This window comes from Rutidosis leptorrhynchoides, chromosome 3, assembly GCF_046630445.1.
Source record: "Rutidosis leptorrhynchoides isolate AG116_Rl617_1_P2 chromosome 3, CSIRO_AGI_Rlap_v1, whole genome shotgun sequence".
Classification (NCBI taxonomy): Eukaryota; Viridiplantae; Streptophyta; class Magnoliopsida; order Asterales; family Asteraceae; genus Rutidosis; species Rutidosis leptorrhynchoides.
The window spans coordinates 688,330,226-688,344,461 of NC_092335.1; the positions used below are offsets into that span (position 1 = coordinate 688,330,226).

Genomic DNA, 14,236 nt, shown 5'->3' on the forward strand with positions numbered 1-14,236 from the left:
ATGGTTTTGCCTTGTCCATATTGAAACGTTTCAAAATCTTTTCAGTATATGTTGTTTGATGTACAAGTAAACCATTAGGCATATGCTCAATTTGTAAACCAAGGCAATACTTGGTTTTTCCGAGATCTTTCATTTCAAATTCTTTCTTTAGAAGTTGAATGGCTTCATAGATCTCTTTATTTGTACCTATAATGTTAAGATCATCAACATAAACAGCTATGATCACATATCCGGATGTTGTTTTCTTAATGAAAGCACAAGGACAAGTAAGGTTATTTGTATACCCTTTGCTTATCAAGTAATCACTTAATCGGTTATACCACATACGTCCCGATTGTTTTAACCCATATAAAGATCTTTGTAATATAATCGAATACATTTCTTTGGGTTTTGCATTTGATGCTTCTGGTACCTTAAATCCTTCAGGTATCTTCATATATATATATATATATATATATATATATATATCACTATCAAGTGATCCATATAGGTAAGCAGTCACAACATCCATGAGATGCATTTCTAAATTTTAGAAACTGCCAGGCTGATTAAGTACCTAAAAGTAATTGCATCCATAACAGGGGAATAAGTTTCTTCATAATCAATTCCCGGTCTTTGAGAAAAACCTTGAGCTACAAGTCTAGCTTTATACCTTGTAACTTCATTTTTCTCATTTCTTTTTCGGACAAAAATCCATCTGTATCCTACAGGTTTCACATCTTTAGGAGTGAGAATGATGGATCCGAAAACTTTTCTTTTATTGAGTGATTCTAATTCAGCTCGTATTGCTTCTTCCATTGAGCCCAATCATGTCTATTTTGACATTCAACCATAGATGTTGGTTGGATCATCATCATTATTCATGATGTCATATGCAACATTAAATGAAAATTTCTCATCAAGATTTTTCATTTCATTTCGGTTCCATAATATTTTTGAATATGCATAATTGATTGCAATTTCTGTATTGACAGCATCAATCTCCTCTGCAGTAGGAGTACTGATTTGTGGTTCTTCTTGAACACTTTCTTTTACTTCATTATCAGCTGATTTTCTTTTTCGAGGATTTTTATCCTTTGAACCAATTGGTCTTCCACGTTTCTGACGTGGCAAAGATTCATGAGTGACGTTATTGCCAGCTTTTGGAATTTCAATTCGAGCTGGAGTATTTACTGCTGGTATATATGATTTTGTCACCGTTTTTGTATCTGTAAATGCATCAGGCAATTGATTTGCAAGTTCTTGTATATGCATTATCTTTTGAACTTCTGTCTCGCATTCTTTTGTGCGAGGATCAAGATACTTTAATTGAGGTTCACACCATGAAACATCATTTTCTTTATTTTTCATTTCTTCCCCTAATCTAGGGAACAATGTTTCATTAAAATGACAATCAGCAAAACGTGCTGTAAAAACGTCACCTGTCATAGGTTCAATATACCTTAATATTGAAGATGTTTCATATCCAACATATATTCCCAACCTCCTTTGAGGACCCATTTTTGTACGTTGTGGTGTCGCAATTGGAACATACACTGCACAACCAAATGTTCTAAGATGGGAAATATTTGGCTCTTGACCAAAAGCAAGTTGTAGGGGGGAATATTTATGACTTGCACTTGGTCTGATGCGAATCAATGCAGCAGCATGTAAAATTGCATGACCCCATATAGATACAGGGAGTTTTGTTCTCATTATCAATGGTCTAGCGATTAACTGTAAACGTTTAATCAATGACTCGGCTAAACCATTTTGTGTATGCACATGAGCAACAGATTGTTCAACAACAATTCCTATAGACATGCAATAGTCATTAAATGCTTGAGATGTAAATTCACCAGCATTATCAAGTCTCACCCTTTTAATGGTGTAATCAGGAAAATGAGCTCTCAATTTAATAATTTGGGCAAGAAATTTTGCAAATGCCACATTACGGCTTGATAACAGACAAACATGAGACCATCTGCTAGATGCGTCTATTAGAACTATGAAATATCTAAATGGTCCACATGGTGGATGAATTGGTCCACATATATCACCTTGAATTCTTTCAAGAAACATTGGTGATTCTTTCTCAACCTTAAGTGGTGAGGGTCTAGTTATCAATTTTTCAAGAGAGCAAGATGTACATGGAACCATTGTATCATGATGGATTTTTCTATCCTTTAGTGGATGTCCATGAGTACATTCAATAATCCTTTTCATCATTGTTGATCCTGGATGGCCTAATCTGTTATGCCATAAACTGAATACACCAGGATCAATATATTTTTCGTTAACTACCATATGTATTTCTGGTACATTTATATGTGTATAATGTAATCCAGAACTAAGTCTTGGCAGTTTTTCAACCACATGACTCTTGTCAGTGATACTTAAATATTTCTCATTTTCTGTTGTCACTGACTGATAATCATACCCGTTAAGGTATATATCGGAGAAACTCAATAAATTTCTGCTTGACTTGGGAGAAAATAAGGCATCATTTATTAAAAATTTTGTACCATTTGGTAGTATGAAATTTGCCTTTCCTATCCCTTTTATCAAGTTAGCAGGTCCTGATATTGTATGTATAGTTCCTTCCGTTGGTTTTAGATCAATAAAATATTTCTCGGATTTAAGTATAGTGTGTGTAGTTCCACTGTCTGCTATACAGAGATCTCCACCACTTGTCCAGCAAAATTCATATTGAACTTCATATATAAGAAATAAATAGTGAGTACATTATTTAATATTACACAATATTTTACACGCAAATAGATAGTACTGAAACATTTAGCAAACATAATGACAAAGACAGACGATATTAAATCGTTTATTTTTCGAAAGACACACAACTTAAACATTCAAGAAATCTTCATATAAATCAGATGGTTTCTCAGTGACTGTTGGATCGACGTTATCCACAAAGTTTACTTCCTTTTCTTTATCTTTCAGCGAATTTTGATACATCTTAACAAGATGTTTAGATGTTCGGCAAGTATTAGCCCAGTGACCCATTCTACCACATCTGTAGCAAGATTCTTCAGAATTTTTAGAAGAATTTTCTTCAACATCTTGTTTAGTGGGCTTGTTTTGTGGTTGATATTTATATTTTCGTGGATTATTATTTCTTTGACTACCACGGCCACGACCACGTCCTCGCCCATTACCATTACCATAAGGATGGTTTCTACCATAGTTATGGCTTTTGGCATGATGATGGTGATGGTTATTATAACCACGACCTTGCCCGCGTCCTTGTCCCTGTTTATAATTATTTGCAGTATTTGCTTCAGGGATTGCAAGTGTACCAGTAGGACGGGATTGCTGATTTTTCATTAATAGCTCATCATTTTGCTCTGCAACTAAGAGATATGAATTAAGTTCAGGATATGTTTTGAACTTTAGCATTCTCAAATTTCTTTGCACTGTGATGTTTGCAGCATTCATTGTGGAGAAAGTTTTCTCCATCATGTCTGCATCACTTATTTCATGTCCACAGAATTTAAGTTGTGAACATGTATTATACAGAGCTGAGCTATATTCATTTACTTTCTTAAAGTCTTGGAACCTTAATGTTCTCCATTGTTCCATAGCAGCTGGAAGTAAAATTTCTCTTTGATTATTGAATCTGCTTTTGAGACCTTCCCATAAAACATAGGGATCTTCTACAGTCACATAATTATTTTGTAAGCATTCATCAATATGTTGATGAATAAAGCAACATGCCGTTGCTTGTTCTTTTTCAGAACAAGTGTTGTTTTCATTTATGGCTTCAAGAATGCCTATTGATTTAAGATGCATTTTTACTTTTATAACCCATGGCATGTAGTTGTTTCCAGTTGATTCTAAAGGAGTAAATTTAAGCTTTTCCAGATTCGACATTTTCTATTAAAACAAACAACATGATAAATTATAGTCACTTTATATTCATAAGTATATAAACATTAAACATAAATTTAATATAACATAAATGATAAGTAGGTGACAGTGTCGACCATATGTAAGCAATCATTAATAAATGTTATATAACATAAATATAAATATTAGTAAACATAAATGATAATTAGGCGACAGTGTCAGCCATATAAATGTTAGATAATAGAAATATAAATGTTAGTAACATAAATGATAATTAGGCGACAGTGTCGGCCATATAAATGTTAGATAATAGAAATATAAATGTTAGTAACATAAATGATAATTAGGCGACAGTGTCGATCATATAAATGTTAGATAATTGAAATATAAATGTTAGTAACATAAATGATAATTAGGCGACAGTGTCGGCCATATAAATGTTAGATAATTGAAATATAAATGTTAGTAACATAAATGATAATTAGACGATAGTGTCGACCATATATTATTCAGATGGTATAACCGACCATATATCATTTAGGTGGCAGAGCCAACCATAATTAGTATTAAGATTATCGTGCTGATAACGTGTTATAATTCAGTAGGCTTATAACTACCTTTAGTGGTTTGATTCTTGATGTTATAATTCAGTAGGCTTATAACTACCTTTAGTGATTTGATTCTTGATTAAGAATACTAATAATGAAGTGTAAGAACAAAGATGATAATGGAGAGAAAGAAAGAAACACTTTGTAAGTGTGAGAAATGGTGCAAGTTTAATGCTTGCATTCATGGCTATTTATAGCAAAAATATCACAAGTTTAGGTAATACAATAATATTACTTTTGTGTATCAATAATTGACTATCCATTTATATATATATATTTATATTTATATATTATAACAACTAGAAGAAAAGATGTTAGATGATTAGACTGCTCGAGTACATCTGAACTATTCTTTACGATTTGGCACTTTAAACTAATTTTTTATGTATGGCATTGTAATTTTTAGTTGAGAGTTTTCTTTAACTATTGTGTAGTAGCATTTTTTAATTTAGGTATTGTATTTTATTAATTACATGTTGCATTTATATAATCATTGTATTTAATTTAATTAATTAATTGAAACAAAATACATTTTGAATTGTAATAAATAGTTAAATTAATTAAATTGGTGAGGCCTACATCCACAACCTTCCCTACTACATTATTTTTATCATACAATTTTACGACGTCATAGTCATATCATTAAAGCATAAAAAATAAAAAAATTCAAAACCTTATAACATAACAGTTACCACTTCCGGTAGTCTTATCGAATGAGGATGTTTTCTAAACAATTTTGTAAATTTTCAATGTTGGTCGTTTATAACTCTCAATTGTTCGTTGTTGATCCTCACTGAGCATCAACCTCCACATATTCGTTTGATGTTCCTTGGCGTATGAAACATTATAGGAGGAGTAATGTGGGATCTTTATTTGCTTTTGTTGAATCAAAGAATGTAAAACACGTTCATGAATATATTGACATCGTATTAGAAAATTTGACCGGGAGTGTTAATGCCCAAGTTTGGGTAAATGAGGTTAACAACCCGACATGTATTGACAAACTACATTGTAACGGGTTTTCGGTTGAGTGGCTTGTAAGTAACTAGAGGGAGGGGGGTGAATAGTTACTTAATACGTTTTTAACACTTTTTAGATTGATCACAAAATCCGATTAATTATGATCAACCAATTCAACTCAAACTTGATGTGTGTGGTGTGTATGTTCAAAATGATGAATAAAGTAATGTAAAGAACATAGACACAAGGATTTATAGTGGTTTGGGTGGATGTTAACTAATCCACCTTAATCCATTCCCCGATTACACTAATCGGGATTTCTTGCTTCACTAAGCACTTTTCTCCAAACCCGGTGGAGATTCGATTTACAAGTCTTCAACTTCTTTGGTAGATAACAAACTCAATCTTTCTATCCCTTTGAAAGATCAACTCCAACCTAGATCAACTTGTCTTCACCTTGGACAAGTATTAATCTCCAAATAAGATTAATCAACTTCCTAAGTCCCTTTAAGGAAGGAGATCACTAAGCTAGCCTATGTTTCTACTAATTGAAGTTACAAGACTTATACAATTTGTAATGATGTTCTAAGACAATACTACGACATACATTACATTAAATAAACTCACAAGATAAATGATTTTGATTAGTAAGTTTACAACAACCAAATTCTATATCTATAAGATCATAGAATCTTCTCTTGTTTGATCACATTTGGGTAGTAATTAGAGCCCTTGTGATATCTGGAAACAAGCTTTTGAAATATGCAAGAGGGTCAACTTCAAATGCTCTTCAATGCGTGCCTTTTATAGTGTGATTTAAAAAATAGCCGTTATCACACGGTTGCTGACACAGTCGGTCGTGGTTCGACCATGCGTGCTCCAGTCCAAAAATGTGTATCCATTGTATATCCGTTTGACTCAAATTTGAACATCACATTATGGAATCATTACTCCATCTAGCACCTGCAAAAGAAACCCAATATCCTATACAAGTACTACATGCATTAAGTGTGTGAGATTTGGTCTTATTGAGTGAAAATGACATTTCACTTCAAATGTGGTAAACCCAACATTCTTGAAGAAGTGTCTTGATTGACATTTTGGATAATCTCAGTTTTGGTCAAGAGTTAGTTAGGCTCATTAATGCATTCGGTTCAATCTTAAAGACTAGTCATCATGTCATTAACTTTCTAGTATCAATTAATCATAAGTCATATTCATTTTAAGGTTTAGTGGAGATTAATTGAATGATGTCTTTCTAAAATAAACATTAAGTATGTAAAGACATCAATGTTAAGTCATACTTTGACAAGCAATCACAATGTGTTACTTAGACAAGACCAAATAGATTATTGACCATTATTTCATTGTGAACCATTTTACACTTAATTCATTGGAGTAGACTAGTTACTTGAATCCTAGTATTCTAACTAGTAAGCACATAGCAAGCATATTAATCAAGTTGGCAAATTGATGAGTATTAATCATATTAGCAAGTAGCAAGTAATACTCACACATAGCAAGAAATAGTTATTCTAAAATTGATCATATAGATATTTATACAACTTATAGTTTAAGCTTTTAGCAAGCTTACTTGCAATATAACATATTGCATGATTAATGTGTAAGCACACATTAATGTCCAACACATGCACAAGGGAAGAACAATCTCTAGTTGGGACTTGGTGACCATCCTAAATGTATCTAAGTGTATTATAGGATTACAAGTATTTACTAGTTACACTTGAAAGCATTGTTCTTCATTTAGCCTTAATTAATTACTAAGTCATCTTTAATTGTAATTAATGTTCTAGTGACATTAGCTTAAGTGTGTTGGTACTTGGTGATCATACTAAGGATATCTAGATAAGTTTTAAGATCATAAGTTGTTGATTAACACTTATGCGTTATGCCCAATCTTGGTTAATTTGTCATTAAGATGTAATTAAGCGTAATTAACCGAGATTGGTGTTTTTATGACCAAAACTCAATTGAGTATGGAGAGGGTATCTATTGTAAGCATGTTGAGAAATGTTTCATGAATTATAAATGTCGGGAACTAGTCAAACTAAATTTGGTCAAAAATGGTGACAGAGAAAACTGCGGTCGCACTGCGGTTGACTGTGGTGGCGATCGTGCAACTTGTTTTCACAAAACTGCGTTGCATTTCAGTTTGGGCTTCTACGACTGGGTATGCGGTCGACCGTACTTTGACCGTATACTTTGCTGAACTTTATTTCCATTCTTTAAGTTTTGTTTGACTTGGTCATTTGTAAGATAAAGTATGGATTAGTGATCTTACGTGTTTTATGTTAAGATGTAGGTCATCACTTATGCATATGTATGTGTCATCATCAAAACATATTATTTGGTTAATCATCATACTTAACTTTGTCGTTTAGTCCATTAGCCAAAATTCAACCAACATGGCTAACAAAGTATAATTAGGCTATTTGATTGGACATCAGCGTGGAGCTTAGAGATGAAAAGGGTGTCAGTACGGGTGTGGATGAAAGGGTGTCGATAGTGAGGGGGATGCTACTGCTTTCGTACATCGGCTTGTAGGTGTGGAAAACACGTCATTCCAAGTTACCCGATTCTTTATGATACGGTTAGGGATCGCTTGGACGGGCAAGGTTTCAAGGCAGGATGTAGTTCGAATAGTGGAAATGAATTGATTTCGACTAACATTCATAAGGCTGCGGTGAATGATCCTATTTTTCTCTCCGGTTCGATTGATGTTATGAGTCCGGTGCCACCTTCCCGTGTTTGTTTAAGTCCAATGATGATACTGTTTTGTGTGAAAAAGTTTCGGTTCATTCTGCTGCTAAAAATGTAGGTCTTGCGTCTACTGTTATTGCTTGTTCTAATATTAAGATTGCTACATAAAATGTTGATCTTGAGTCTACTGTTATTGCTAGTTATAGAATGAACATTGATGGTTTTAAGGCAATTAGAAATAACATGGTTAAGAAAAACATTGATCATAATTTTGTTAATCTGGAGGTGGAATCGGGTGACATTGGTAATGTTGATGATGATAATGTTGAACGATCCAACGATAATAATGTCTCGTTTTTTTCGTCAAAATTTGGTCGTGGTGGTAGATTGTTTTGCGATTGTACAACACAATGTTTAAAGGATTTTGTCGGGAATGAATAGAATTTAATAGGGGGAAATTAAAGGATGTAGGTTTTAAAGAATATGTGGCTAAACAGGGTGGTAAATAGGCGGGCAAAAAGAAAGCTAGGGAAGACGCACATTCCTTTATTTCGGCGGTTATGGTTGGTGACGGGACCACCAACGTTTTATCCTACAAAATCGTTAATCGTAACAGAATGAGGATCGACGGGGAGACGATTGACGGGAAGATGAAGAAGTCTACCCGTTAAGGTGGTGTGATTTAGTTTTCTTTTGGTTTAGTTGTTATTACTCAATTATATTTCGTAGGCTTAGTTATGGTTTTTTTGATTGTGTAGTTTTTATTTGTTTCAAAGCTTGGCTCGACTCAGTTATAGATTGCGGGCAAGGTTGCATTTTCTAGTTTCGAGCCCTTGCATTTCTTCGATGTATTCGTGTTCGGTTTCTTCATCTTTGATGAACTAACCTGTTTATTGTAATCCTTTTCTAGCCCAAAAAAAAAAATTGAGGGTATTTTCAATTGAATTAAATTGAATTGATTAGTTGAAATTGATTTGATTCGGATTCGATTGAAATAATTTGTTAAGATTTGATTGGATTTACGTATTTTTGGAAGATAAGATGAATGAAGAAGATGGATGAATGGGAAAGTGTGTTCAATGATGAAATGAGAGTTATAAGACGAAAATATCCTCACATTGATGGCACAAGATTATATCTAACGGATATTTTTGACGTACGTTGTGACCAACAGGGTAACTTTTGCAAAGTGGGGTAATCAACTACGTTAATAAAAGTTTAGGGGCATCCACACAATTTGGAGCAAATCACGGGAAGCAACAGCGTAATTTGGAGAAAAACATTAGGGTTAGATTTTTGTACCCTATAAATATCCTGTTATAAGAAAATTATATACGTATCGGGAATTTCTTGCTTAACAAAATTTGGACTGACTTTGGTTATAGACGGACCTTACAATTGTCTCGGGCATCAAATTGATTTGAACGTGCAATCAATATTCAATATTTCCCAAATGAGTGTTTGGATTAGTTAGTTGATAATAGGTGCTATAAGTCATGATGTTGAAGTTGATAATTATAAGTTGATAAAAATTGACGCATATTTTTAATTATGGACGGAACTAACTTTAGATAGGTGGTGACAGGTGCTCCTAGTAGACGAGAAAATTTGAAGCTTAAAAATGCGAATCATTTTATTTTGCACTCAGCTCAAAAGTAAAAAAATTTGGATTATTTTATTTTGTATCTGGTGTTAGAGATTCATGACTGGGCCGCTGTTTTTAATGTTAAAAAGAATTGAAAAGTTTATCCTTCTATGTATGTATTTTTCACGTAGAAGATAAATTAAAACACGGATATTGATCAAAATGCATTATTTTCGAAGTAGCTATAGCAATTTGCTCAGTAATTAAAAGATGCAACTTTAGTTTTTATATGAGGCGCCACTAGTCTAAAACAATTTAACTGCTTCTTATCAAACAGGACCTAGAATGTATAGTTACCAACCCCAAGTATAACACTAACTGATTTATGACACAAAACATTTTCAATACAAACTAAATTAACTAATGATAACAAAGTCCTGATTCATACAAAATTCACTAGTTACCATATTTAAGATTCTTAATAAATGGTAGCAACGTTAACAAAATCAAGTACATATAGTCCCAAAACTAACACCACAGAAGCAAACGCAAAAACCACCGGGCTAAACAACCAAAACAAAACCGGGAACGTGATACAAAGCATTCGATTCCCAAAAATCGCTAAAATAAACCCTCGTTCTAAAATATCCCTAGTGTATTTACGAGATGTTGCAGGTGAAGGTGATGCAATCCCTTCAGCCTCAGGTTCAGCCCCTAATGCGTAAATCAAGTAATTTGCATCGATCAAAGTTGCAACCGCCATAGAGCTACAAAGAAAGCTAGTTAACAAAAAGAGGAACGCAGACCCGTATTTTAGGAAAAGGATTTTAGTCGTGTGGAGACCAAAAAACGAACTAGTAAAGAGATCTTTAACGCTGTATGTGTTATTTATTAAAGCGGCTAATGCGAGTGTCAAGATTGATGTTACCATAGCAACGAGTATAGAACTCATCAACGTGTTTCGTAGACTTTGCACTGCTAAAGTACCTTGCTTATCATCTCCCTGCTTACAAAAGAGAAAAAAAAAAAAGAAAAAAAAAAAAAGTCTAAAAATTGTTAACATGAACATCATAAGGGAAATTGATCAAATTACACTTTTTTTTAAGGCTTCAAACAAAATACACTTTTTTTTAAAAAATTGTCTTTTTACACCATTCGGTAGACGGGATTCCGTCTACCACCTTTATCTGTCGTCTACTATCATTTTTACAAAGTAGTCGACGGTGAGATAAAGGTGGTAGACGAATTCCCGTCTACTGGCAGGGTTAGTAGACAGCGAGAACAAAACAGTAGACAGACATTTACAAAGTAGTCGACAGTCTACTGCCTTGTTGTTGCTGTCTACTGCCTTGTTGTTGCTGTCTACTGCCTTGTTACTGTCTACAAGGCAGTAGACAGCAACAACAAGGCAGTAGACAGCAACAACAAGGCAGTACCACCTTTATCTGTCGTCTACTACCATTTTTACAAAGTAGTCGACGGTGAGATAAAGGTGGTAGACAGAATTTACAAAGTAGTCGACCGTCTACTGCCTTGTTGTTGCTGTCTACTGCCTTGTAGACACTAACAAGGCAGTAGACAGCAATAACAAGGCAGTAGACGGTCGACTACTTTGTAAATGTCTGTCTACTGCTTTGTTCTCGCTGTCTACTAACCCTGCCAGTAGACGGGAATTCTGTCTACCACCTTTATCTCACCGTCGACTACTTTGTAAAAATGGTAGTAGACGACAGATAAAGGTGGTAGACGGAATCCCGTCTACCGAATGGTGTAAAAAGACAATTTTTTTAAAAAAAGTGTATTTTATTTGAAGCCTAAAAAAAAGTGTATTTTGAACAATTTCCCACATCATAATCTTTATATAGGCCCATTGGGCCAAGTCCATGTAATATAATTTATATGTAATGCTTCATATTAATTGCATTTATATGATCCACATCGGTGAAATATAAGTATAGTCGTTGATTATAAATTTGGGAAAAGTATATGAAAATACATTGAACTTTCACTAAATTTCTATTGTATGCATCCAACTTTCAGATCTCCTATTGTATGCATTAAACTTTTAAATATGTATTATTGTATGCAAGTAATAACTTATACATCAAGTAATAGGTTACTAACGTTAATTTTTTGACGTAGTTGGTCCCTCAACATAACGACGGTTACTTATCTCCATTACAAATCCTTATCCCCTAAAATCAAACCCTAATTTTTCACATCAGTCTCATTATATTATTATCATCAACTCAATTTCAGAAACCATCAATTTCTAGCACACACACACACACACTATAAAAACACATTCAATTTCAGACACACACACTATAACAAATTCGTTTGTTATAAAAACACATTCAATTTCAGAAACCATTGATTTCTAAGATTTCAAAATCGTCCTCTAAAAATTCATCCTTCAAATTGATCTCCGATGTTGAACCACAACCTGATTTGAAGAAGTATGGCGAAGAAGAAATAAAATCATATCCGAGAATTGATTTGAGAATCGATTTGAAGACGTACAGCTCCAAATCTGGGAATCGATTTGAAGAAGTACAACTCCACATCTGGTGAATCTTCCATTTTCTGAAAAACGATTTTGATTTCTTCGATATGATCTGAAAGCTCTCTGTTTTTGGTGCAGGTTATAAGCGAATTCCGATGATGTTGTGAACTTCGGCGATTGTTGTTTTACTCCGGCTGTTTAACTCCAGCGATGGTTTTGAAGTATGTCAATGATCATGAAGTCCAATGATGATGTGTCTCTCTTTGTAGAGTAGAGGGTTTTCCTAACCCTTTCCCAAACAGAGTGTAAAACCCATTCTTGGGTTGGTTGGCTCACGACAAACACAAAAGAGAAAAAAAGAGAGACAACGAATCAATTAATTGTTTATTTGTTTATGAATCTAATAACAAAATGGTTTTGATTTGATTCAGTTTTAATTTTGATTTGGGGTATAAGATGTTTGTTTGGGTTACCATTTTGTAAATATCTAATGGAAAGAAGATGAAGATTTAACAAACATGATGAAGGGACCAATGAAATAGGATTTACAAACATGAGGGACTAATAATGTAAATATCTAACAGAAGGTTACCTATTATAGCATGTTAAATACATACAATAGGACAATTTAGAAAGTTAAATGCATACAATAAGAGATTTGAAAGTTGAATGCATACAATAGGAATTTGGTGAAAGTTCAATGCATTTTCATATACTTTTCCCTATAAATTTTAGACTATTTCCAACCGTGGCGGTGACATCAAAGTCAAGTGATGTACTTTTTGGTGATGTGACAATGTCAAAAGATGAAGTTAAATAAAGGAGAATGTCAAATTTGAGAGTTAAATTTGTGAATGGTTGATGTGGTAAAATATTATTGGTAGTTAAGTATAAAATATATTAATTAATAATATATAAAAATATTTGAAAAAATCTGATTGGCTGACACACATTTGACATACCAGTCAAATTCTCGACTGACGCTCCGGGCGTCAAATTTTGACGCCGCGTTAGGGGCGTAAAGGGCGTCAAAGCTGTTGCCAAGTGGGATGATGGGAAAAATTTGACGCCGGGTTATATACAGTCTTAGTGTCCTGTCCTCCTTCAAGTTTAATTTTGAGAGTGAGTTTTAGACTAAGACTTATGACTTGTAAGGGCGTACCTTTGAATTATAGTTTTTTGAAGTGAGTTCTACACATGAGCTTATGACTTGTAGAAGCCCTCGTCCATATTCTTTTTCTTTCCTTCTTATGTGAAAACTCCAGGTTGGGCTAAATTCATGTAATCTAATATAGGGCCCTCTAAATTCTAATATATATAGACATGTATGCTATCTTTATTCAGTAACCAAGTACCTAATTAACTTGATATTGGCCCATTGTTGGGCTAAGCCTGTGTAATCTAATATGTATAGACATACATGTAATCTTTGTTCAATTATAATATAACTAGCAAATAACTAATTAACACAAAGCATAGAAGGTTTATTTACCTTTCTCATGTCTTTTAGCCAATGTTTGCGCTTGATCGATTCAATGCCAATTGTGGTAGCAGAAGGTTTGATCTTGAAATGGTACCAAAGATAAGCATGGTAACCGAAGGTGATGAAGAAACTTAATGGAACTAAAATGGTATCCATGTAATAAGTAAGTCCCATTTTTTCAAGTAAGTAGACAAGATGGATACTTTTCTTGGGGTTGAATGGAATTTATTGATGTCGAGGAGGAATGCTACAGCTCCCCAATTCATGGAAGCTGAATTGGATTTCATGATAGTAGTGGATTTCACATCAAAAGTGAGTTTATTAAAAGGATGATTTGATTTGAATTAATAATTATTTAAAATTATATGCGTTACTATAATCTTGCCTACTATTATAATAGTATAATAATAAGGAATATGAGTTTCTAACCCAGGGTGTGTTTGGAAGACCTTTTAAAAGTTTATTGTACTAAAAAAAAAAGTAGAGCTTCTGGTTTTTAAAAGCTTGTGATTTTTAAGCTTTGGTTGGTA

General features: G+C 33.6%; 1 protein-coding gene across 2 annotated transcripts; it reads right to left on the minus strand.

The window, feature by feature from the left end:
• Positions 1-10,138: 10,138 nt before the first annotated feature.
• On the minus strand, positions 10,139-14,008 carry LOC139899494 (uncharacterized). Of its 2 annotated transcripts, XM_071882326.1 has the most exons (3): positions 13,716-14,008; positions 10,646-10,720; positions 10,139-10,484 (listed from the first exon to the last, which is right to left on the minus strand). In XM_071882326.1, the coding sequence occupies exons 1-3, from the start codon at positions 13,878-13,880 to the stop codon at positions 10,425-10,427; spliced, it is 300 nt and encodes a 99-aa protein (XP_071738427.1). In that variant the 5' UTR covers positions 13,881-14,008; the 3' UTR covers positions 10,139-10,424. The 2 variants fall into 2 exon arrangements, with proteins under 2 accessions (XP_071738427.1, XP_071738426.1); XM_071882325.1 differs by having other exon boundaries at positions 10,139-10,720; positions 13,716-14,005.
• Between the last annotated feature and the right edge of the window lie 228 nt (positions 14,009-14,236).